Raw genomic sequence first — 26,402 nt, forward strand, 5'->3', positions numbered from 1 at the left:
GAGCCGCCGGGGAGGGGGCCGGTCTCGGCGCTCGCCGAGCGCTTTCCGCTGCCGTTTGTCTCCCGTCTCTTCCCGTTCGCAGGAGCAGCTGCCGCTGCGCAACCCCTTCCCCGCCTCCTCCTCCTCCTCGCAGCCTCCCTCGCACGGCGCGGCCCCGGTAAGCGGCGCCTCGGGGGCGCGGGGCGCGGGGCCGACACCTGCCGGCGGGGCGGGGCGGGGCGGCGGGGCGGGGGGCGCGCTGCGAGCCGCGGGGAGCCCCCGGACAGCCCCCGGCGAGCCCCCGGCGTCTCCTCGCAGCGCACTCAGCGGCGCTGCCGCCGCCTGTCAGCACCCGCGGGGCGGCCTGGCGGCGGCCGCTGCCCCGCTGCCCCGCTGCCCCGCGGTCCGTGCCCCGCACGGCGTGCGTGTGTGTTTGGCCCCCGGTTTTGTGCGGCGGCTGGCGCTTGGGCGTGCAAGAGCAGCGAGCAGCGGTGAGACCGCCCGTGGGATCGCATGAGAGAAAAGAGCGTACGCGCCGCCGGTCCCTGGCTTCCCGCTGAGCTGTTTTGTCTGCTCCCTGTCAAAGCGATTTAAGCGCTCGGCGTTCTCTCGCTGTTACCTTCTACACCCATCGGCTTAGCCAGCATGCAGTAGGATTTGTTAGCGATTAAGTAACACCTTGCAAGTAACACGCTCTTTCCTATTGTTACATTAACTGATTTCTAATTTATGTGGGCTGCTCTTGCTGCGGGAGAGAGTCTGGTTGCCCTGTCTCGTCAAGCAGTGGACCATGATATGGGAGCTGACCCCACAACAATAGCTGAACTGGCAAAACAGTTCACAGTCCAGCAGGAGCCGACACAGGAGCAGCCTGGATGACACTAAACCCACCGTGCTGCTTCGCTTCTCTGGCAGCCTGGAGGCAGTTCCTCAAACATCGTTTTCTTTCTCCCTGCATAACTGTTGCTTTATTGAGGAATGCTCCTTAAGTGTCTTTCCAGAAGTGTCTCCTCAAAGCTGAAAAGCTGCAGACATTGGAAGTTTGTAGTTAGTTTTCACGTGTGTCTGAATGCCTTCCAGGATTGTTTCCCTGTTTAGCAAAGTGTCCGTTCCTGCCTTCCTGGGAGCAGGAACTTCTGGTTCTGGGCACTTGTTGTCCATGACAGCTCATCTGACTTGTCTTCGTCACCTTACCTCAAAGCTGGCAAGCACCTACTGTTCTTTACAATGCTTGCTGTAACTAATGCTCAAGTTTCTGTGCCCTAATTCCTTACTGCAACCTAATTATTATTGTCATCCTTGTGGCTGTGGCATCCTGAAGGGGTTATAGATGACTTTTGAAGAAAAAAGCATCAAAAACCACGTGTTCTGCTCTACCCATTCTTTTAGTTTTACATTTTTGAGAGGAAAGTGAAGTTAGTTGAAGAGAAATCCTTGAATAGGCTTTCAATAGAAATATGTTTTTATATTTAGTCTTTTACCTTGCACATTTGAGAAACTTTTGGGGGGCTTTACTTCAGTTTTCCAGCAATCTTTTTGGTGATAAATGGTCAGAGCTTAATACATTGTTTCTTAACACAATCCAAATTGTATAGATATAGATATCAAAGGGGACTTCCTATTTATGAGAAGATGCCAAAAGGGAAAGCATCCCATTCAAGAAATGATAAGTAAACAGGAAGCAGATCAACTCTGTGCCATTTCTTTGATTGCTGTCTGCCACTTGATCTTTCACCTAATTTTTACTGTTTTCTTTGCAAATTGTCCCACTAGCTTTCAGTGTTGTTGCTCATAAGTTTTCCAGATGGAGTGAGAGAAAGGAAAAATGTAATTATTGTTCCTTCTTCCCTTAACATATTGATGAGCATGTATGAATCTTGAAGATCTTATGCTGAGTTTGCACGTGAAATTTACTTGCAATTGGAATAGTTATTTAATCTTATAGTATTTCCCATCCTTATAAATGTAAGAAACAACATTTTAAAAAAGATCTAGTGTATTTTCTATTCTTTTCAACCCTAAAAAAGCATTCTCTTCTTTTTATGCTCTTGGAAATTTTTGTCATCTGTCTGATCAATTCAGGGCTGGTACTACTTCATTTTGTGTTCTGCAGCCAGATTTGAACACTGCTGTGCAAGAATAGCTGACCCATTTGGAAGAGTTCACTGAATACCTGAATAGTAGTGACAGAGATCAAGAAATCATGATCTGTGAGGAGAAAGGAAAAGAATTAAATTTATTTAGCCCAAAGACAAGCTAGAAGAGTAGCTGATATGTGAGTGCTTAAAGTTGTAAAATGTTGCTGCACAGAAGAAAAGGAGACATTTTGTCCTCTGCATTCACAGCAAATAAGAGAGAGTAAGATTTAAATTGCACAAAAAATCAGGTTAGATGTAAGGGGAAAGGCTATAATGACAGGAGATAACAAGGTAATAAAATGGTTTGGGAAGGCTGAAAAATCTCCATCAAAAGTCTGTAAGAGAAGGTTAGACAGACATTTCTCAAGAAAGAGGACTGGGTCCCCAACTTGGGAAGGAACCCTCTGCTCTTGGCTTTTCTATGACTGAGTCACAGGAAAAAAAGTTTGAAGGACATAAAACAAGCCACAGAGGAGCGTAGGCTTTTTTACACTCATATATGTCTGCATGCTATTTTGGAGGAAAACATGAGCTTGCACAAGGCAACTGATCTGAAAGCAGTGCAGCCACAACAAACATGGCCCTGTGCCAAGCTGAAAAGGCCTGCTGAGAGTGACACCATCTAGTCTCTGCGTGTCTGCCTCTCAAAATGGAATCTCTGGCCTTTATGTCGGCATTTTTGCTGAAAGACAACGCAAAGTGAGAACCATATGCCTTTTCACAGTTCTAAATGCAAACCGCGAGAGATAAAAATTTGCTAAAATGCATCCAGAACACTATGGTTAAACTGCATTTGAATAATAAAAACACTTCACAATTCTTTGTGTATGTGTTTTCATTTGAGTTCCAGTTTAAGTTATATGCAAATCAAAAGAGGAATGAATGGTCATGTAAAAAATCAGAAATGTCTCATTTGCTGTTTTCTAACATGGTGCTTGTAGAAACCTCTGTAATGTGTTAATGTACAATTATAGTGTTTCTTCTGCCCTCAGTAAGACCTGCAAAAGGGCACATACATGCAGAATTTTAATAGACCAACAGGAACTTTCCTTTTTAAATTCTGCTAGGCCAGAAGAATACCTAAGTCTATTGTAATATTTTATTAAAAAGTATTTGCACTTTAAGGATTTTAATATTTTTTTTCATATAGTTCACTGTCAGCATTTTTGGTCATACAAATACCTGTGGTATGCAGATTATTGTATCTATAGTACATTATACATTCATTTCTCTTACTAAAGTGTATTTTTAAAAAAAAGATGTATGCAGAACTAAGAAAATACTTTTAAAGTGTTTATCAGCAAAACAAAGGAGCTTTCATTTTGCAGTATAACAGTGATTGCTTGCTAGATACTGTTCAGGAAAGGGAGACGTTTACATCACTTCAGATGTCTTTACCCAGGAAGCATCACTAGCCTCAAATGAAGCAGATGTTGAACAGATAGCAAACCAGGGTGTTTTGTTTGTTTGTTTGTTTGTTTTCTAGAACAGCTATAATAAGGATAACATGCTATATACAGAGATTTAAATATATATACATGTATACCATTTTAATAGACAGATACAGGATATATGGTATACAAGATAGATGTCAGTAACTGCAGTATGTTCCAAGAATGTATCTTTACTGGCATATGGGGATACGGCTGTACTTGAAATGCCTATTTGAGCAAGCCTTAGGCAAAAAGTCTGTCTGACCTTCCTGGTTGGTCTTAGATCCCAGGTTCCCAGTGAGCTGTTATAAGATTAAATGAATTTTAGAAGTATGTTATGAAACTGCCAAGAATAAATTAATTACAACAGCTTTACAGGTGTGGGAGTGATACACACTCATAACTGGTAATCACTCCTTCAATAACCTGTGAAGTCTAATGCTGCATTTATCACTGTAAAGTGATGCACACTACCTGTAAAATCTTTCAGAGCCTAAATTTGTCTTTTGTTGTTGTTTTTTAATGTTACTCACTTTCACACTGTTTCACAGAGCAAGGTTAATAAAAAGTTTAGACTCTGGTTAAGGCATTTGAATCATCAAATTTTTGTCATGAATAATGACAAAAGGGAATGCATTTGGCATCAAAACTGTGTGGAGCTCCCTGTGCCATCAGCCCCTAAAGCTGAAGGAAATAGAGCTGGGAGTTCCAGCTCCCTTCCTCAACTCTGTTTTCCCTTCTCTGTCTGCTGATGAGCATGCTAATACCGCTGCTTGCCCCTAGCAGCAGTGATGTACCTACCCAGCTGGTCTGCACTGAAGACTGGTCTGTCCTTTTCTCTTGCTCCAAACCCAGCTAGACCTCAAACGACTTCCAGAGTAGGTCCCTGCCTTGCCCTTCTAGCAAGGGCTTCTATCATAATCCTGCCTTTTCTGCAAGTGTCTCTTCCATGATCTTTTGCTTGGCCATCTTAACTTACATTAACTACTTATGTTTATTTATCTGGAAAGGAAGAAAAATGGAATTTTGATAAAATTTCATCTTAATTTATTTTGATGTTGAGAGAACGATTGCCTTCATTTCACTTTCTAAGCTTAGTATGGATCTGGTTACAAAAAGTTGTGTGTACATTGAGCTAAGAATCTACTGAATGCACGTGATGTTTTAGCTCTTCCTTGTCAAACCACACTTAGACTGTCTGCATAGTTAGAAAGAGTAGGATATCTCATGAGAGAAGAACTCAGATATAAATGAGAAACAATGAATAACCAATGTGTGTGTTCATTTCCATTCAGAAAATGAGGTAGGAGAAGGCAAGACAGAAATGGGGAAGAGCATAGATTTATGTGTATAAGCCACATAGCTGTACATCTGGTACATCATGTACATCAACACATCTGGTGTTGATGACCTCAGTGAAAAATATACTAAAATGAAATTGTTGAAAGAACTGCTAAACCAAGTGTTTGAACTATAGAAGAATAGAGATTCTTTAATACTGGTTTGATTTTATGCTACTTCCTCCTTGTTAGAAAGGATGGTGCAATTTAGCACAGTGAGTCGGTATAACCATCCAGTTGAGTGTGTATATGTGAAGATATTTTTAGCTCTTTTCCATGTAGCTAGCACAAGAGAGTGGAACAGAAAGAAGTATGTAGAAAAGAGGGGAACATTTAGAGAAAGCTTGGCAAAAGAGAAGGCTTTGGAAAAAGGTTAGAGTAGACCAAAGAAACATTGGAACATAGCAAGGCACAAAGAAAGAAAAATACTCATCTTGCCCTTCTTAATTTAAGTCTTAATTTGAATCTGTTTTACGAGAAGGTTGATTCTGGTCTGTGAAAAGCTCTGTTACAGCTGTAGCACTGATCCTCCCATCTCCCTGTAGCAAGCCTCCTGGGACATACTGAGTAAACAACCTTTGTTTTTATGTCAGCATTCCTTTTTGTTATGTGACATATGTGTATGTGTGTGTATTAAATGTGTGGGATAACAATGACTTGTTTCTATGGACATAGGCTGGGAAGTAGTATGTTGTGGAAGAGGTGATTTGAAATCAGAAGGCTGAAGTTCTTGTCTTTTGTGTAAACACTGAGAAAGTTGGTTTTAGTTTGTTTGTTGTTGTTGTTGTTTTCTAGTTTCATGTGCAGCCTGAAAACAAAAACGGATGTTTCTCTTCACTATTTAAAGTGTTTAGGTGGTGTGCTGTACATGATTAGAGAATGCTTACAGGTATAGACAAAGTATTGGTCTAGTCCATCGTGAAGAGATGACTGATAGACTTTGAGATTGCACAATGAAACCATATGTAATTTTAACAGCTGACTGAATTGTACATTTTTGTTTTTTTTTTTTTCAAATAGACATACAGAGCCGAAGAATCAGAAGTGGAAATGAGTAGCCAAGAGTCTGATGTGCTACGTTGCTGGAGATGTAGAAAATACATAGCAAATTCTAACTGCCTTGCAAAATGTCATGGAAAAGAACCATCTGATGTAAGTATAATGTCTGTTGTTGTTGTTGTTTGTTTTATTTTTTGTTTGTTTGTATGTTTTTTGTTTGTTTGTTTGTTTTTTCCAGTGCCATTGGTTTTAAATAAAGGAGAACTATTAGATTTGCCTTCACTTAATTTGTCCCGTGGACAAATTAAAATATATATAGTTAAAATGTAGATAAGAATGTAAGCAGTAATGCTACTGAAGCCAAAAAAGAAACATTCAACTTTATGTTCTGCAACATGAAGGCTGGTATTCATGATACGTTTGTGTACTAGCTCCTGTAATATATACAGTGTTACCTAACTCAGATACTCTTGCTACTTATTTTTAAAAAGTGGGGGATAGTCTGGGCACATAAATCATTCAGATTTGCCTGCCATGACGGCGGATGCCCTGCCAGGTTAAAATACAACTTAGTGACTCACATCATTATCATTAAAATAAAAAGTAAAATGATCGTACAGAATAAAAGAGTGACAGAGTATTTCCTGCTGCTTCATAATGGCACTTAGTTATCATAAAGTGTTAAGAGTTTTTTCTAAATACACCAAGAATGCTGTGCTTACATCCTCCGCTATTGAATCAAAGAGAAAAAGTAAGTAGAAGGTAATGTTTTGTTGTTTGTTTTTTTTTCACACACCAGAAATGTAGCGACACTCTTTTTTAGCACTGGAGAAGGCCATAGCCAGTGGAGTTAAACACAAAAATTGTATTATTTTTTAAGATCTTGATACAATTAGTATTAATAATAATCTCCATTTTATCCATCTGTATGCATTCAGTTCAGTAGTCAGAAATCAAATGTTTTCAACATATATTTGCAGGAGAGTGGGACATGCTTTCTCCTGATATACATCTCCAACAACATTTTCAGTAGTCCATCCTTTAAAAGCAGTGTATTTTCTTACCATTGACTATAGCAGTCTAGGAGGTTTCTGGAGAGCGTGGAAGATAGCTTCCTGACGCAGCTGGTTAGTGAACCTACCAGGGGTGGTGCCCTGCTAGACCTTCTCTTCACAAACAGAGAAGGACTGGTGGAGGATGTGATTGTCGGGAGCTGTCTTGGGCAGAGTGACCACAAAATGGTGGAGTTCACTATTCTTGGCGAGGCCAGGAAGGGGACCAGTAAAACCGCTGTATTGGACTTTCAGAGGGCTGACTTTGAGCTGCTCAGGACACTAGTTGGTGGAGTCCCTTGGGAGGCGGTTCTGAAGGGCAGAGGGGTCCAGGAAGGCTGGGCGCTCTTCAAGAGGGAAATCTTAATGGCGCAGGAACGGTCTGTCCCCACGTGCCCAAAGACGAGCTGGCGGGGAAGAAGACCAGCCTGGCTCAACAGAGAATTGTGGCTTGATCTTAGGAGAAAAAAAAGGGTTTATAAGCTTTGGAAAAGTGGGCAGGCCACTAGGGAGGACTTTAAGGATGTAGCGAGGCTGTGCAGTGACAAAATTAGGAAGGCCAAAGCTCATCTGGAGCTCAATCTGGCTACTGCCGTTAAAGATAACAAAAAACGTTTCTATAAATACATCAACACAAAAAGGAGGACTAAGGAGAATCTCCATCCTTTACTGGATGCGGGGGGAAACTTAGTTACAAGAGATGAGGAAAAGGCGGAGGTACTCAATGCCTTCTTTGCCTCAGTCTTTAGCGGCAATACCGGTTGTTCTCTGGATACTCAGTACCCTGAGCTGGTGGAAGGGGATGGGGAGCAGGATGTGGCCCTCACTATCCATGAAGAACTGGTTGGTGACCTGCTACGGCACTTGGATGTGCACAAGTTGATGGGGCCGGATGGGATCCACCCAAGGGTACTGAGAGAACTGGCAGAGGAGCTGGCCAAGCCACTGTCCATCATTTATCAGCAGTCCTGGCGATCGGGGGAGGTCCCAGTTGACTGGCGGCTAGCAAACGTGATGCCCATCTACAAGAAGGGCCGGAGGGCAGACCCGGGAAACTATAGGCCTGTCAGTTTGACCTCAGTGCCAGGGAAGCTCATGGAGCAGATCCTCCTGAGAGTCATCACGCAGCACTTGCAGGGCAAGCAGGCGATCAGGCCCAGTCAGCATGGGTTTATGAAAGGCAGGTCCTGCTTGATGAACCTGATCTCCTTCTATGACAAAGTGACGCGCTGGGTGGATGAGGGAAAGGCTGTGGATGTGGTCTACCTTGACTTCAGCAAGGCTTTTGACACCGTCTCCCACAGCATTCTCCTCAAGAAACTGGCTGCTCTTGGCTTGGACTGGCGCACGCTTTGTTGAGTTAGAAACTGGCTGGGTAGCCAGGCCCAAAGAGTTGTGGTGAATGGAGCCAAGTCCAGTTGGAGGCCAGTCACTAGTGGCGTCCCCCAGGGCTCGGTGCTGGGGCCAGTCCTCTTTAATATCTTCATCGATGATCTGGACGAGGGCATTGAGTGCACCCTCAGTAAGTTTGCAGATGACACCAAGTTAGGTGCGTGTGTCGATCTGCTTGAGGGTAGGAAAGCTCTGCAGGAGGATCTGGATAGGCTGCACCGATTGGCTGAGGTCAACTGCATGAAGTTCAACAAGGCCAAGTGCCGGGTCCTGCACCTGGGGCTCAATAACCCCAAGCAGAGCTACAGGCTGGGAGAGGAATGGTTGGAGAGCAGCCAGGCAGAGAAGGACCTGGGAGTGATGGTGGATAGTCGGCTGAATATGAGCCAGCAGTGTGCTCAGGTGGCCAAGAAGGCCAACAGCATCCTGGCTTGTATCAGGAACAGTGTGACCAGCAGGGCTAGGGAGGTGATCATCCCCCTGTACTCAGCTCTGGTGAGGCCGCACCTCGAGTACTGTGTTCAGTTTTGGGCCCCTCGCTACAAGAAGGACATTGAGGTGCTTGAGCGGGTGCAGAGAAGGGCGACGAAGCTGGTGAGGGGCCTGGAGAACAAGTCCTACGAGGAGCGGCTGAGGGAGCTGGGCTTGTTCAGCCTGGAGAAAAGGAGGCTCAGGGGCGACCTTATCGCTCTCTATAGGTACCTCAAGGGAGGCTGTAGCGAGGTGGGTGTTGGTCTGTTCTCCCACGTGCCTGGTGACAGGACGAGGGGGAATGGGCTTAAGTTGAGCCAGGGGAGTTTTAGGTTAGATGTTAGGAAGAACTTCTTCACTGAAAGGGTTGTGAGGCATTGGAACAGGCTGCCCAGGGAAGTGGTGGAGTCACCATCCCTGGAAGTCTTCAAAAGACGTTTAGATGTAGAGCTTAGGGATATGGTTTAGTGGGGACTGCTAGCGCTAGGTCAGAGGTTGGACTCGATGATCTTGAGGTCTCTTCCAACCTAGAAATTCTGTGATTCTGTGATTCTGTGATCTTTCTGTTTTTAAGCTTCTGGAGACTTAAGGTGGTTTATTAGCTGAATTTGAATTTTAGACTACAAGGTACGTTCATCTCAGAACTCAGCATTAAGAAAATACTTTCACCATCTTTACTTTTTTCTAATATTGCTATAGCTCTTCTTCAAAGAATTGAAAGAAAGACATAAACATAGAAGACAATAACATTAAAAAAAAAAAAAAAGTGGAAAACCTATTCTTGCACTGCTTTTAGGTTCTGGTATTTAGGTTCTTTTGGTATTTATTTTAAAGTTAAAAGTTCCATTTTCTTTAAAACAAATTAAGAAATTTTGTGTAACTATCTTACAATACAAAAGTAAAGCTTTTAAATGGTTTTGTAAAATTTCTGAAGCAAAAGTTTATTAGTAATATTATTCCTTTTGAATAAATAATGCAATCAAAGTCAGCAATATTTAGACATAACAAACACTAAGTCTTAGACACCACCTGAAACTTAAGTATCTGAACTGCAGATATTTCTTGACAAGAATAGCTTTATTTAAACTAAAATCTTTTCACATTTAATGCATTTTTTTTTGAACTTGTACTTAAATAGTATAATTGTTAAGTGCCTTATTACTGGAGTTACTCTGTTTGTAAAATGAAAGCTCACTTTCAAAAACACTTTAGTTCCAATACATCACTGTTCTTACAGAGATCATACATGTCAGTGGATGTCATGCCTGTATGTGAGAAGGTACCTACTAGAGGGTAGGAAAAGACTGACCTGTTGCATACATACTAGAAATCTCCGCTCTTCTGTACAGGCTATGGGGACATATTGTCACTAAAATAACTCACATAATATGTTCTTGTCTTCCTCACATCACAAAGTACACAAATTGTATTTTCAATTTCAGTTCATGTTGCATTTTTTTTTCACCTCCTATTTTGTTTTGTAGAAGGGGTTATCTTTGGGAAATCAAGTCTAGTGTAGATTTCCTAAACCATCATAGCTCTGCAGACACATTCAGTTGGTTCCAAGGGTTCCTGTGGCACACTGTTAAAGTAGTAAAACACACCTGTCAAGCAGAGCTGTACATTCAGTACCAACATGCATATGGTCCAAGGTGACTCAGTTGGCATTGCTCTATGCTGTCATGTATTTCAGGATCTATGGTTAACATGGGTGGAACCAGCTGCCCATAATAACAGATGTGATCTCAATGTCCTAACCTATAAGACATTGCAAAAAAAAAATAGCAAGGAATTCATCTTCTTTCTAACAGTATAGACTTTTTTTTACGTTTTTATTTATTATTTTTTTTTTGCATTTTTAAATGATTACATTTCTAACAGTGCACTCCCTTTGCTTACAGAGCTTGAGGTTCCAGAATATTTTTCATGCTTAAAGCTTTTGTTTGTTTGTTTTATGCATGATTTAATTTTGTTTGTTTTTATTGGGGAGGATTTTCAATCCTTTCATGGAAGAATGTGGTTGAACGTTCAATTCCTAGCAGAGGGCCACCTTCCTTGTGCACAGGACTGAAAGCACTCTTTCTCTAATTATGTAGATAGCAGATAAAAAATGTAACTTAGTGCTGCTTTCAAAGGCAGTGGGAGGCAAGAATGTGCTCAGATGAGAAGAGTAGTGTTTTTAGTATATTTTTTTTCCTGTTGGATTTTTCACTTGCAATCAAAGATGTAGCTGAACTATGAGTTCTTATAAGAAGAACATAGAAGAACAACCTTAGAAGAAGGTGTTTAGAAGAAACCTAAAAGACAAATGTTGAAGTTATGAATACACTATCAAAAACTTATATTAGAATTATATCTAATTTGGAGTAAGAGCTGTATCCATAGACAGGAGGAAGATGTGGCATGAGTATGATAAATGAATCTATCTGTATATTTTAAGTTCTTCTGTCATTAAGTGGGGAATTTTTGAAAGTTTCAGTCTTCTGTATATAGCCCCCCTTTCAATTTTCATAATATTTTTTTCCTACCGTGAGTTCTGTAACATAGGAGTCAGTGACTGTTTTTTGTTGTTGTTGTTGTTTGTTTGTTTGTTTTATGTTCATCATTCTTTACAACTGATTTTAAGACTTTGACACTCAACAGAGTTTTCTTGTGTTTTAGCCATCCTTATAACTTTACTGATACTCTAGACAATATTAAAAGGTTTTAATTACATTTGTATCACTTCCGTGCTAAATGGAAGTTAAATATTTTTATTTATTTTAGTATCAGTTACTGAAATGTTATGCTATTCTTAATTAACAACTTTTTCTGATTTATTTTGTCTTCATTTGGTCACATAATTGCAGTTAAAATTGAAAAATTCCTAGAAGTCCCTGTTTTCTTAGATTGTTTTTCTAACAAACGTTTGAGAAAATGAATTTAAAACTACATGTGGAATAGTTATCCAGTACTGACCACAGTCTTCATATAAACTAGAACTTAAATTTTTACTGTCTTTACTGGAAAATTGTGCCAGCTGATAGTGCTTGTGAAATCAGTTTCCTAATATACTTGAAGATCAGCCATTGCATACTTTCTGTTCTTGCAAACAAAACAAAAACACCTCCAAACGCCTCCATCTCCACAGTGGAGTCTGTCCAATGTCCTTAGATCCAGAAATAGAGTATAATTGACAGCAGCTACCTGATTTTTGGCTTAAAGAATGCACCAACAACATTGAGATGTACCATTTATTAATAAAAATATTTACTAAATTTGGGAGACTGATTTCTAGATATGTTCAAACAACAGAAGTTTACACGAATGTTGAATATCAATACAATATTTCTTTTTTTAATAGACATCACAACCTTCAGCTGCTGCTCTGGAGTCTTGCAATGTATGGCATGTGAACTTAGAAGCCATTCCAGAGTGGGTGAAATGCGTCATTGAGAAGGTAGATTTTTTTTCCTTACATCTTTATCATTCAAGCAAATGTGAAATTAGTAAGGGGAACAAAATTCAAGGGTACCTTTCTGACAAAGTCCATATATATTTCAGAGACCTTATAATTGAGAGAATTTTTGTCAGTAGGTTTTATTATTACCATTCATAGAATCTTTATCCCCTTTTGATTATTTTTTTAAAATGTGTGTTCAAAACCTAAAATTGATAAATTCTGTTCCTGCCCATTTATAGATGAATGTATATACATTTGTCCAAATGACTGTTATGGGCAACACTGCATACCCTGACAATACTTAAACTGATGAATTATTCTTTAAGGAACTGAGAGATGCCTGTAGATTAGCTGCCCTTGTGACATGGCATGGGTGACAAACATGAACGGCTACCATACAGCTGATACAAACAGCTCCAGGAGATTCCTAAAATACCTTAATGGTAACTTCTTGGTACAGATACTAAAGCTGACTAGAAGAGTTGCCTTCCTGGATTTGTTGATTGTGAACATAGTGTCTTATGGGTGAAGTGGCAGTTGGTGGCAATCTTGACCATAGCAACCACAAAGTAGTCAAGTTTAAAATCTTTGGTAATAGTGCCACCAAAAGTACCATCAAAACTTCAGCCCTGGATATGGGGAGAGTAGAATTCAGGCTGCTCGAGTAGCTCATTATTAAGGTCCCCTGGGAACCTGCTTTTGAAAGCACTGGGCTCCATCACTACTGGTCACATGTTAAGTACTACCTTGTAAGAGCACAGGAACAGGCAATTCTGAAATGTCAGAAGTCAGGCAGGCAGGGCAGAAGGTTGCCTTGTCTGAGCAGGGATTTTCTTCTAGAGCTTAGTCAGAAAGTGTGTGGCCACTGGAAATAGGGTCAGGTGACATGGGAGGACTACAGAGATGCTGTTCACCATTGTAGGGAGAAAATTCATGCAGCCAAAGCTCAGAGATGAAGCTGGGCAGTACTGTGGGGGGAAATAAAAAGGTCTTTCTAAAACACATTAACAGCAAAAGGAGGACCAGAGAAAACATTTCTTAATGGGGCAGTCACCTCATAAATAGGGACTTAGACAAAGCAGAGATATTTATTTCTGTTTACGTGTGTTCATAGTGATAGGACAAGGGGGGATGATTTTAAAGTAAGATGGGAGATTTAGGTTACATATTAGGAGAAAGTTTTTCACTCAGAGGGTGGTGAGGCACTGTAACAGGTTGCCCAGAGAGGTTGTGGTTGCCCCATCCCTGGAGGTGTTCAAGGCCAGGCTGAATGTCGCTCTGGGCAGCCTGGTCTGGTGGTTGGCAAACCTGCCTATGGCAGGGGGATTGGAGTTAGATGATCTTTAAGGTCATTTTCAGCCTAGGCCATTCTATGATTCTATGATTTAGTGCCTTCCTTACCTCTGTCTTCAACACCAGTGGTGGGCTTTGAGACCCTCAGAGCCCTGAGTTAGAGGACTATGACTGTTGTAACAATAAACTCCCAGCCAGCCCCAAATTTATGCAGGATTTGGTGCTCCAGCTGGGTGCATGTAAGTGTATGGGGCTTCATGGGACTCCTCCCGAGGTACTCAGAGAGATGACAGATGTCATAGTGAGACCTCTCTCACAACAGTCTAAGGAGTCTGGAGAGGTCCCAGTCAAATGAAACCTGGCAAACATTCCGATTTTCAAGAAGGGTAAGAAAGAAAACCCTGGTCTTAATTCAGTGCCTGGTGAAATTGTGAAGATTATCCTGGGAGTTATTGAAAATCACCTGAAAGACAGTGCAGTCATTGGTTACAGTCAGAATGGGTTTATGAGCAGAAAGACCTGCTAAACAAACCTAATTTCTTTTTATTACAAGGTCATCCTGCTAGTTGACTAAGCGAAGCCAGTTAATGTAATCTTTTAGCATTTCAGCAAAACTTTTTATACCGTCTTTCACAGTATCCTTCTGGACAAAATGTCCAGCATACAGCTAGACAAATTCATAGTACAATGGGTGAACAATTGTTTGAAGGTCATAGTAACATCAGGCTGGTGGCCAATCATTAGACGAGTTCTGCAGGCTTCCATTTAAGAGCCAGTTCTCTTTAGCATTTTCATAAATGACTTGGATACAGAACTTGAAAGCATACAAATTTTGCAGCCAACTCTAAATTGGAAGGAGCTGTTGACTCCCTCAAGGGTAGAGAGGCATTGCAGAGAGATCTTGACAAATTAGAGGGTTGGGCAGTCATCAATAATATGAAGTTTAACAAGAGTGAGTGCTTGATTCTGCATCTGGGATGGGTCAACACTGGCTGGATGTGCATACAGACTGGGGGCCAAGGGGCTGGAGAACAACCTCGTGGGAAGGGATCTGAGCATTCTGTTTGATGGCAAGTTGAACATGAGTCAGCAGTGAGCCCTGGCAGCCAAAAGGGCCAACTGTACCCTGGGGTGCATCAGACATGGCACTGCTAGCTGGTGGAGGGAAAGGATTGTCCTGCTCTGCTCTGCACTGGTGCAGACTCACCTTGAGTACTGAATGCAGTTTTAGGTGCCAGAATATAAGAAAGACATAAAACCATTATTTTCCAAATAATATTACAAATATAATGAAGGGTCTGGAGGAGAAGACATCTGAGTAGCAGCTGAGGTCCCTTAATTTCTTCAGCCCAGAGCAGAGGAGGCTGAGGGGAGCTTCATGGCAGCCTGCAGCTCCTTCATGAGGGGAGCAGAGGGGCAGGCGCTGAGCTCAGTTCTCTGGGGACAGCAACAGGACCCAAGGGAATGGCATGGAACTGAGACAGGGGACGGTCAGGCTAGGTGTTAGGAAAAGGTTTTTCACCCAGAGGGTGGTTGGGCACTGGGACAGGCTCCCCAGGGCAGTGGTCATGGCACTGAGTTGCTGGAGTTCCAGCTCTCAGGTCTGATTTGGGCTTGTTCCTGTGTGGAGCCAGTAGCTGGAATCAATGATCCTTGTGGGTCCCTTCCAACTCGGCATATTCTATGATTCTATGATGATGTTGGCACATGGCTAGAAAATAGTTGCTTTCTTGCAGATTCAAACATCTGATGAGTTAGTGTCCCTGCTTTAACTTCCCATTTTAAATTACAAAGCATCTCACAACTCTCCTTCTTGAAATTATTGCTTCTGTTGAGTGTATACTTTATTTCAGGGCTAGAAGTTAATGTCATGGCATGGATATAATAAGCAGCAACTGTGGTTAATGTTTGCCTTACAGATTTCCTCTGATTAGTGTTTGATTTTGAGAAGCAAATGCTCTTTGCATTGCTTTCTAATTAGGCTTCAGTGTCTAAGCTTTACTATATACTGTATACAAAAGAATATACATATATGCATATGTATATGTATGTACTTTAGATTTTCTGTGAAGTGGTCGAAGTGGTCAGCCAGTTGGAATTGATCTTTGTGGGTCTCTTTCAGCTGTTCTGTTCTGTTTTATTCTGTTCTATTCTATACTGAAAATAACTTCTGATCTAAGTAAATCCATCCAACACACAAAAAAATATATATACGACTGTAAAACTAATCATTCAAAAATTAAGAAAATTTGTTTCATCTTCCTTCAGAGTTTTGCTGTATATTTTATTTTGTTAAACATTAATTAAGCCCTTAAGAAAATTAATGATCTCATGGAGACTACAATAGTGTATGACAAAATACTAATCTTTGAAGAGAAAATAAATTAGGGGTGATGAGTTATTTTCGTGCTTTACAGAATTGCAGAATCTTGAAAGTCTGATCATGAATACACAGTTTTTATAGTAGTTTGTTATATTATTTCAGTACAATTGGAGTTAAAGTTGATATTAGCATATCTCTTTTCACCTTTAGCTGTAAATGCCCCGTCTAATGCATTTGAAAGCCTAAAAGGTCGAGTTGGAGACCTGTGAGATAAAAAACCTATAGACAGTGACTGCTAAGAAAAGGCTTAGCATATTTTTCAACACTGCAGAAGACCAATGCTCCTCTGGTGGCCGAGGCAATAATAGTACAATATTTGTACTATTATAATATAAAGGGAACCAGTATTGTACTCTTTGAAAGCCTGCAGTGTCATAAGGTTTGTTGTTCATCCTTTCATGTCCTGGGAACTCTTGTCTCATTCACTTCTGACTTCTCTGGAAAGATGCTGCAGGTTTATGGATAAATTTGTGGCATTTTTAAACAATTTCGACTTGTCCCCAGATCCTCCTGGGCTCTGAATAATTTTGTGATCATGTGTTATTTTCTCCTGTATGACTCCTGAATCAAAGGCTAAAACATTTTACATAAGCACAAAGTCTATTTGCAGTCTGTAACAGCCCACTGCTTCCCAGCCAGTTCTTTTTTGCCATCTGTCCCTGTTCTTAACCAATCTCATTGGGTTTCATGCACAAATTAGTGTATAGAGAATCTTCAATAATTATAAATACCTTGCTAGCGCTGTTAGTGACCTTTATTGACTTGCATTCTCTTTGCCCCGTTACTCATCACTTGGTTTAGCTTCTTTAGCTAACCCTTCTTAGTTTTTCCTCTTAATGCACACCATCATTAAATCTGTGTACCCTCAGCTTCTTTTCAGATCTTGCTGATTTTCCCGCTGCCACCGCCTCCACTAGTAGGCTGTTACTTCTTATCCTGAGTCAGTGCTTCCACACTCCCTTGCCAAGCTCATACTAAATCAATCCCAGACTTCCTTGTACTGCAGCTCATAGGGTGTAGCATTGTTCTTTTTCTTCCCTACAAACTCTTGTTTTCCCATTTCTGCCAGAATCACAGAACAGCTGAGGTTGGAAGGAACCTCAGGGTCCTTCTGGTCCAACCCTCCTGCTGAAGCAGGATCACCCAGAGCAGGTTGCCCAGGACAATGTCCAGGCAGCTTTTGAAGATCTCCAAGGAGGGAGACTCTGCAACATATCTGGGCAACCTGTGCCAGTACTCCATCACCTGCACAGTAAAGTGCTTCCTGATGTTCAGGAGGAACCTTTTGTGTTCCAGTTTACCAGACTGTTAGCCTTCTTCTCTAACCTTTGTGGATACTTTTTTCTCCCCTTTTGGCAATCTGGGTTATTATTCTGTAGTGGCTGACTGCCTGCAATACTCACTAAAGACACTAAGTGCTTATTCCTGAATTTTAGTTCCTAGTCCATAACATCTGAGAAACAGAGTGTGGGAGATTTAGAGTAAACCTCTGTGCCAGCTTAGTATTTCTTAGGTAATGGCATAGACACAAATTTGTCAGCCTTGTAAACTAAGACTGTGTGTGTTTAAGGAGTTTTTGGGAATTTAAAAGTGTTTGGGGCATATGTAAACAGATTTCTTTTTCTCTAAGTTAATAATATGTCCAGATTTAAACAGATTCTCATAAGTGCCATAAATGCACATCTTTGATACTTTGTGAAATTTTGAGTTTTTAACCCACAACACACATGTGAGCTTCTCAAAGAAGTGAAAGAAGTGTTTCCAGAACTTTTTCTATTATTGCATGTGGAATATAACCTTTAATCCACACCAGCATTTTTCTGAAACTGCAAAAATGGTTTTACTGAAACTTTCCAGAGCATTCACTCAGACAAGCATCAGTCATAGAATCATTTTCCCAAACTACCTTGCAAAGACATTTGCAACTGAAAGCAATGCTAGAAACGTTGGATAGCTTCTGTATTCATGCCTTAACCCCACATTGGGCACACTAGTGAGTAATGTGTGACTGGAGTTTATAATGTTTTTCCTATGGGCTGTGATCATGAGAACACTCGCATGACTTTAATCCTCAAAAAAGTTTCTCCTGAACAGATTAATATATTTAGTAAAAACACTAATAGTTGTGCAAGTATGTAGGAGCTTATAGTTGTCTGATATGTATCTTATTTTCAAAGAGTGACTTTAGGATTGAAATGAGATTCATAAAGATATAGATAATGTAAAGAAGTGTGTCCCTAATGATACAGTATTAAATATTTGTGATGTCATTTGCACACAGATTATGTTGTAATACTACATAAATCAAAATGCCAGTACCATTTCAAGTCTTTTGTGGGTAAGCAAAGTAAAAAGCTATATTCTCTTTGAGAAATCTCCTTCCACTGTACTTAGTATGCAAGAAATGTATTAGCACTCAGAAAACTTAGCTGAGAAACTGTCCTTGCCAATTCCAGATTAACGTGGTAAATTGATTTCACTATTTTAAAGGATCTAATGTTTTCGTTGGCATTGCAGCATTATTCTATCAGTGGACAAATAATTAAAATACTTTAAAGCCTCTACAGTTTGAAATGTGTGTTAGTTCTAGATTTCTTAGATTTAGGATAGTTATCACTTACAGCTAATTTTCACTTCATCAAGCAGAGTTTTCACTGGAACATTTTCTATGGTGGATTTTCTTTTTGATCTGCAGTCTCTTTTTGTGTTTGACAAACAAAAAACAAGCCCTTTTATTAAAGGAGAAAAGTAAATCTAGTAATGATTTCTTAATCATTGATTTATAATGAATGTGTTGGATGTCAGTTTGTTTTCTTTTTTTTGTTAATAGGCACAGTGGACAATTGGAAAACTGCATTGTCCGTTTTGTGAGGCCCGTTTAGGGGGCTTTAACTTTGTCTGCAACACAAAGTGTTCCTGTGGACAGTTAGTAAACATACATTTCTGCAAAAGTCGAACTGACTATCAGCCAGCTTTCTCTCTTAAATTGGCAAAATCATCAGGAAAACACTTACCTCTCTGCAAAATTAAGTCTGATTTTAGCACAGATACCCACCAAGAAGTGGTAACAGCAACTTTGGAAATCAAACCACAAAGGTTTTCATACATGGCCAGAAATAATAATACTGGAAGATTAACAGAAGCACTTTGCCTTGAAGCAAGATCTCCCAGATCAGAGATGAAAAGGAAAAAACTTGTCTTAAAGGCATTAAATCAAAAAGGAAATCTTTCTGCTTCCTGTCTTCTGAATGATGCATGCACTCTAAAACCTTTCTGCAGAAGATCACGTAGTTGGGATTTAAATGTCAGCAAGAGACTTGTTTTGTCACCTTCATTTGAAACTTCCAGTACAGGAACTATTTACCATATGAAATGGTCGAATGGACAAAATGCAAATCCACCTGTTTACACACAAAGTGGCTTGCAGTTAGAGTCCAACAGTAGTGCTTTTCAGGAACAATATAGGTCAAATGCTGACAAACTACAGAAAAGGATTCGAGATACTTCCTTTACCACATTGGTACATAGAGGCATAGAGAGTGAATGTGATTTTGAAGCTGCTGGACAATCTTCTGGGAGTGCCATTGCTGACGGGTCACCTTTTGTGATGAACATTTCTTCATCTGTGAGTGCTGTAGAAGAGGAACAATATATTGCACCTGTTGGTCTTGTGCAGCCTACAAACACTTCCGTCAACCAAAAACTGAGTAAGAGAGAAAGAAACAAGTTGAAAAGCTTAAGGAGAAAACAAAGGAGGCGAGAACAGTGGCTACAGAAGCAAGTAGGTGTTTAAAGTGAATTGTGCTACTTTTTTTTGTTTCACCTGCTTTTATAATTTTTAGTTTTTGATACTGTCTCATAAGGTATTGCAACTTCTTCCTGCATGTAATTTTTCTAATTCAACCTATTTATTTATTTATTTATTTATTTATTTATTTTTGCTGTATTAAAATCAGATCTTGGTAGATATACATAACTCATTTCTGTTGACTTTTTGTTGTGATGTAACAACAAATCCGAAATGGAAGGTAAAATTTAATCAATGTGATTAAAGGAGGCCTAAATATACAAATCTTTTAAATCAGAAACAGTAGTATTTCAGCATTTCTTAGGTATTAAGTAATGAGATTTGGGGTTATCTTTGCATTAAAAATATATATTTTTTTTTTTTTTAAAGATGTTTGCATTTACCATTTATTATAAAACAATTATTTTTTTCTTTGAGTAAAGAACTGATTGTTTACTATAGCTTTAGTAGCTAAATACTTTGTCTACAAATCTAGAAAAAATAATTACATATTTTTATAAAGCTTTTACACGTTTCAATTATACATCTATGTTTTCCCTCTTCATTCCATTAAAGAAGAACAGAATTAAACAAAACTGATGGTCATGCAAATTTGGAAGGGTGAGGAGGGCAGAGACTGGGAGTATATCTTTACATGAATAACAGTTACAGTTTGCTCAGTAATTAATTAGAAAGGTTGATGATATGTATACCTTTAAAAGAAAATTCCTCCTCATATAATTTCTGCTATAAAATACTGTGTGGCTAGAGAGAGCAAACATGCTCACTCTCACCAGAGAAGTAATATCTACTCCAGAAATCATTCCCACTTTAGAAAGATATGTCATTGTGAAGTGCAGTGACATGCAAATCTCCAGTAAGCCTTATTTCACAGATATATTTTATGTGATTGTTTTGCATTTGGTATCAGTAAAGTTTAATTTGATATTTATGCTTTTCTGAGAAACCCCAATCTTGTTTTAACAGGCTATGCTTAGCTTAGGTATTAAACTGTTTTTGTTGGTTTGCAAATAAATAGGATATCTAGGACCAATGGTTCATGTATGAATCTTACTTTAGTCATTAGTACATAAACGTTTTTCACCGTTAATATTCCACTGACCTCTTACAGTATGCTCAGACGTTGTGTGACTTTGGGCTCTTTCCTACATACTGCCAGTAGAACCTTTAGAATGTAGTATGGAATAAAGGCAGAGCACTGAATTCAGGATCAAGAGATAGTTACCTGGAGGCTGTCTCTCTTAATTAAATTTAAGAACCAGCTTGAGAATGTGCTGAGTCTGGGGACATATCATAAGACTTTTTAGTATACCAGACTTTTTTTTTTTTTTTTTTTGCCTTTGGGAAGGATTTTTGTTTAATTTAAAGAGAGGTTTTAATTGGCCTTGTCATATTTGGAAATCTGATTTTGTAAAATACCTCACTGATACTGAGAATAAAGAACCGTTCCAAGACCTGGATGTTTTAATATTGAATGCCTATTTTCTACTAAGTTTAAAGATTATTAGATGTCAGCATCCCTAAAATGGCTTTAAAAATTCCAGTTCTATATTATTTTTCTTGAATGAAATAAGGGTGCAAAAGCCTGGCTTATATGAGCATTTGCGCAGTCATGTCATCTGCAGTCTCTCCAGATGCTACTTTCAAGAGTAAAATGTACAAATTTTCCTAATTTGCAGTAGCTGAAGAAAGAAAAAATGTACTTTCAAATGTTCTTGTTAAACAATGCCCTACCTATTCCTCTACATCAGTTTGCTATATCAAACTTTTTAAAAATGAATACAGTTGTTAAATCTGGTATGTCTAATCAGCAAGCATGCAATTTACACATTCAGAACATATTTAAGAGGTATGTGAAATAAATAATCAGGTTTAAATAGTAGTTTTAAGGGGTAGTTATTTCAGTTTGTTTTCCCTGAAGGTCATTGATTTCTTTACTTGTGCTGAAAGTCTGTGACCTGAGAAGGAATATTAAAAAGAGCATAAAAACCCATACTTTTCAGACTGTCTGTCAACATGTGTGGCTAATGCAGTTGCACTTCCCATCACTGTAAATATCTTCCCACGATAATGTGGACCAGAAAATCACATCCCTTCTACAGTCCGACAGTGTCACAGGATGTGATGCTACTTTGCCACAGACTACTTGCGGCCTTTCCAACTGAAAAGCATTTTGAGAGACCTTTTCAGACTTTGGACTTGCTTTGCAAATGCAAAGCCCAGTTTATTTTGTAGCATGATAACTATCTGTTGAGTTGTTCTACTGTCTTTAAGTAAGCTAAAATGCCTATGAATGTTGTGTCATGGCAGAATGCTCACTGTAGTGAAGTTGAAGTATATAAGCTTAAAATTGTAAATAGGAACAGTTCTGTGAGCTCCTTGCCTGCATTTGCCCTTGCACTTATGCTGTCTCTGTGGAATAGGTGCAGGACTGAGATGAGATACCCTGCTAACAGCAGAGGGACCCAAGCTTCCTCCGACTGCTCTGCAATAGAAAGCTCTTAAAGCCTGGAGAGGATACCTATGTTTTGTGTGCACATATGTGTGCATGCTTGTGTTTGTGGGGGATTTCTAGCTGTTGGGTATATTGGTAGGGTATAACAGTAAGTATCTAGGTCTAGGAATTGCTAGTGTTAATAAGCATTTTTGTATTTGCTGCTATAGCTAAGAAGATTTACATTACAAACTCTTTTGTGTACATCTTGTTACATTTGCATTATTTATTAGTGTCTAAAGTTCATATGAATTTTCTGAAACATGAAAGACAGAAATATAATTTATTGCTTCTCCTGTTTTGTTTCTGTTCATAATCATTTTACACAGAGCAAGTCTACATAGCTAGCTTCAAAACTGGTATCCTCTTGGAAATCATCCTGATTGTTGTGGTTTCACCCCAGCAGGCAGTTGAGTACCACATCTGCTTTCTCACTCTCCCCGGTGGAATGGGGAAGAGAATCAGAAAGAGAGAGGTGCAGGAAAAAAGATACAGACAGCTTCACAGGTAATGCAGATGAAGCAAAACAGGTGTTTAGCCCCTTCGAGGAAAGCAGGGCTCATCACAGGTAACAGTTTATTGGGAAGACAAACACCATCACAGAAGTCATCAAATGTCCCTCCCTTTCTCCTTCTTTACCCCAGTTGTTACTACTGATCACAGCACCACATGGTGTGGGACATCCCTTAGGCCATCCTGGGCTAGTTTTCCTGGCTGTGTCCCCTCCCAGCTCCTGGGGCACCCCCAGCCTCCTCACTGGCAGGGCAGCACAAGGAGATGAAACGTCCTGGGCTCTGTGCAAGCACGGCTTTGCAACAGCTAAAAACATTGGAGTGTTATCACCACTATTTTCATCAAAAATCCAAAACAGCATTGTGTAAGCCTCTACAAAGAAGATAACTCTGTCCCAGCCAAAACTGTGACACTGACCCATCCAAAAACATACTACTTACTGGTCATCCGAACTGCATCGTGTGTCTCTTTCTCAAAGTCTCTTCTATCTTACCAGGCTTGTATTTCTTTACACTACACTAAATTACAGTTATTAATATCACATTTCCTGTGGAATAACTGCTTGTTATGGCTGTGATTGCACCATACAAAGATAACAAAAAATATAAAAGATAACAAAGGTAAAAAAGCATACTGGCTGCAGATACCTGGTCAATTAGAGTAATTGCTAAACCAAGTACAAGAAAGCTGCAGACAGGTCAAGAAAATTTCAGGCAGAGCAAGCCTCAGCCCTGAGGCCTTGCAGGTTAAGTGGAGAGCTGATGGTCAGTTTCTAGCAATGACAATACAGGGTTGTGTTACAGGGCTACTTAGTTTTAAGCATAAGGCAGTATTTTTATTTAGGTAGGAAATTTTGGACCTGAGTAGCTTCTGAGCCAAAGCTTGTCTATCTTTGCTTTTGATTTGGTTGTAACTGTTATCTGGTGATTTTTGTAATTAGGGGTTTAATTCTGTCACAGATTATAAACCAGAGTAACAAGGAGGTATTGACAATGTTGGATTCATGCCAAAATCTGTAACGTCCCTTCTTTAAATTGCAGTTGTGCTCTCTGTGTAAAATTACTCATGGAGCTACTGGACAAACAGAACACATCAAGGTTGTCTCAGTGTATCACTATGTATTCTAATTTTCTTATGGTTATCTTGAAACTAGAATCTATAGAGTAGAATTTAGTATAGGTACACTGTTGTAATATAGCTTTACTGAAGGCCAAAGTAGTCATCTGTGTTGTGCGTATTTTTCTTCATTTAAGTGAAATATATATGATTAATCTGTTTGTCTATAAGATATTTTCAGAATATACAATTGCTGCAGATTAACCTCAGCACAGCAGAAGTCATAGATTCATGGAATCATTTTGTTTGAAAAAGACCTGTAAGATCACCTAGTCTGGCCTTTAACCTAGCACTGCCAAGTCCACAATTGAGCTGCTTTGTGTTAAATGCTCATTTTGGGGGGGGGGGGGGGGGGGGGGGGGGGGGGGGGGGAGAGGGGAAGTGGTGGGGGTGTATCTGCTGCTTATTTTAGTTTTTCTAGAAGCCCACAGACAGCTTAGATAATAACAATTCATGAGACTTGCTTTCCCTCGACTAAAAATGACAATGACTCTTTCATGGAGGTAAGTCATAGTGGTGTGCAGCTAGGTGCATGCCATAATTCCAGCATGGATCTTTATTACACAGAGTGAAGAGCAGACTAAATTGCGCAGTTAAGTAAGATGACTCATGACAGATAAAAATCAAAGTTCAACAATGGTATGAACAAGAATATAGGAGTACTTTCATATTTATGAGATTTACTGTGGATTACCAGAAGGACCACATCACATGCACAGTAAGGACAGAGTTTAAGATTAGTTCTTATACTGGAAAATGATGAATTGTTATACAATTTTGTGTCCTAGACCTGTAATCCTTCACTTCTACAAATTGTTCTGCTAATGACTTTCTGACTATGCATTTGAGTCAGTTTTGTATTTCTGATTGGTTTTCATGTTACTAAACTCACTGAACACATATAAATGGAGGCAAATTAAATAGACTTTTGCATTTTTAAGTAGAAATTTTAAGTAGAGAGCAGGGCTTGAGTCTAGAAATGCAGAAATATTTTTCTTTCAGGAAAAAAGTTCCTCACATCTGGGAATATTAAATCTCCATACAGTTGTTTTTTTGTTTGTTTGTTTGTTTTTATTATTATTATTTGTTAGCTTGTTTTTAAAAGATCTAATCCTTCATGCTATGTAGTGGTCAAGGTATCGATGAATTTTTCTCATTCAAAACTCCTCTTCAGTTTTATGCTATCAAGCATCTAAGTGGGTTGTTTGTTCGCTTGTTTGTTTTGTTCTTGTTGTTGTTTTTCTCATATCTCCATTTGGAAGAAAATAATGCTATCTATTTTTTTCTATAGTTTTTCAACTATTTTAGCTAAAACTGTAGGCATGCACTGAGAAGTCACTCTAAGCATCACAAAGACATCACACAAGTAGAACAGAGCAGAAAAGATTTAATACAACCTCACCATTTCTGAAATTGATAAGCTCTCAGTGATTTTATTAAGAAATAGAAGAATTAAAATAAAAAATAGTGAAAATAATTGTTATATATAATACTGAAGAGATGTTTTTTATAAAAACATTTCATAAATAAATGTAAGGAAAGATGGCATCTACTGTTATAGTTGAAGAAGTTTCTAAATTTAGGTTCTTAATTTAGTTTTCTAAATTTTAAGTGTTTCACCTTCTATTTGATAATTAGGAGTTTAGATGTATTGTTTCTAAAGACTGGAATACTAGAGTATCAAAATTACAACCTTTAGACACAGTGGGCATGAAAAGCAGAAACGTTCTGATTTAGTAATGATCTCACATTTTTGAAAATACTATTGGACAGAAAGAAACAAATTCATCATCATTAAGGAAGGCTTCCTCCCCGTAATCTTTAAAAAGAAATCCAGCAGTTTGACAGAAGATTGATCAAATCTTAATCTTTTGTAGCTCAAAAAGTTGAAAACTTGTAAGTAAATTTATTTTCATAATATGTAAATCTCATTTTCTTCTACATATAGGGTGAGAAGAACTTTTACTAATCGATTTTGTAGGTGTGGAAAATCAAATAAGTATTTGACATTATGAACACATAGAGAAATAAACCATTTGATTCTTCTCCCAACTTTTGAAAGCCATTTTGCATTTTGATTGTGATTTAGACTTTTTGCTATGGTGCAGTGCTAATATAGACTCTGAAGCAAATTGCAAATAATTAGCAAATTTTGCATTAAAATATGATCTTAGCTAAGAGAGAGTATGAAGAAGCAACTGGTGAAGAATGATGATTTTCTAATTTAACCTCTTCCATAAATGTAAAATTTCTAATTTATAATAATTTCTAATAATTTGGTGAAAGCTGTATAGAAGATGAAAAAATATTAAAAAAAAAAAAAAAACATTTCTGTGGACTTTTTTAAATTGTAAAATTAGAAGTAGATCCGAGTAGATCTGATTTAGAATACGTCAACTTCAATTTGCAGATTAAAATTAGTATATCTCAGGAAGAGGAGAGTTAAAAATACAGTGTGGTTCTGAAATGCATTTTACTGGAGAAATAAAACTCCAACTGCATACTTACTCCACTATCATTCTTGTCATGTTAATTTTCATACAAAGCAA

The 26,402-nt window shown here is 39.1% G+C and overlaps 1 protein-coding gene across 1 annotated transcript in view; it reads left to right on the forward strand.

Annotated features, from left to right (window-relative positions):
- The first annotated feature begins 115 nt into the window (after positions 1–115).
- Positions 116–26,402, forward strand: part of RNF180 (ring finger protein 180) — an 87,115-nt gene continuing 60,828 nt past the window's right edge. The window contains exons 1-4 of the mRNA XM_032206405.1: positions 116–157; positions 5,911–6,042; positions 12,148–12,243; positions 18,753–19,703. Coding sequence (XP_032062296.1) covers positions 5,941–6,042; positions 12,148–12,243; positions 18,753–19,703 — 1,149 coding nt within the window. The 5' untranslated portion in view covers positions 116–157; positions 5,911–5,940. The remainder of the gene's footprint in view (positions 158–5,910; positions 6,043–12,147; positions 12,244–18,752; positions 19,704–26,402) is intronic.

This window comes from Aythya fuligula, chromosome Z (assembly GCF_009819795.1).
Source record: "Aythya fuligula isolate bAytFul2 chromosome Z, bAytFul2.pri, whole genome shotgun sequence".
Taxonomy (NCBI): Eukaryota; Metazoa; Chordata; class Aves; order Anseriformes; family Anatidae; genus Aythya; species Aythya fuligula.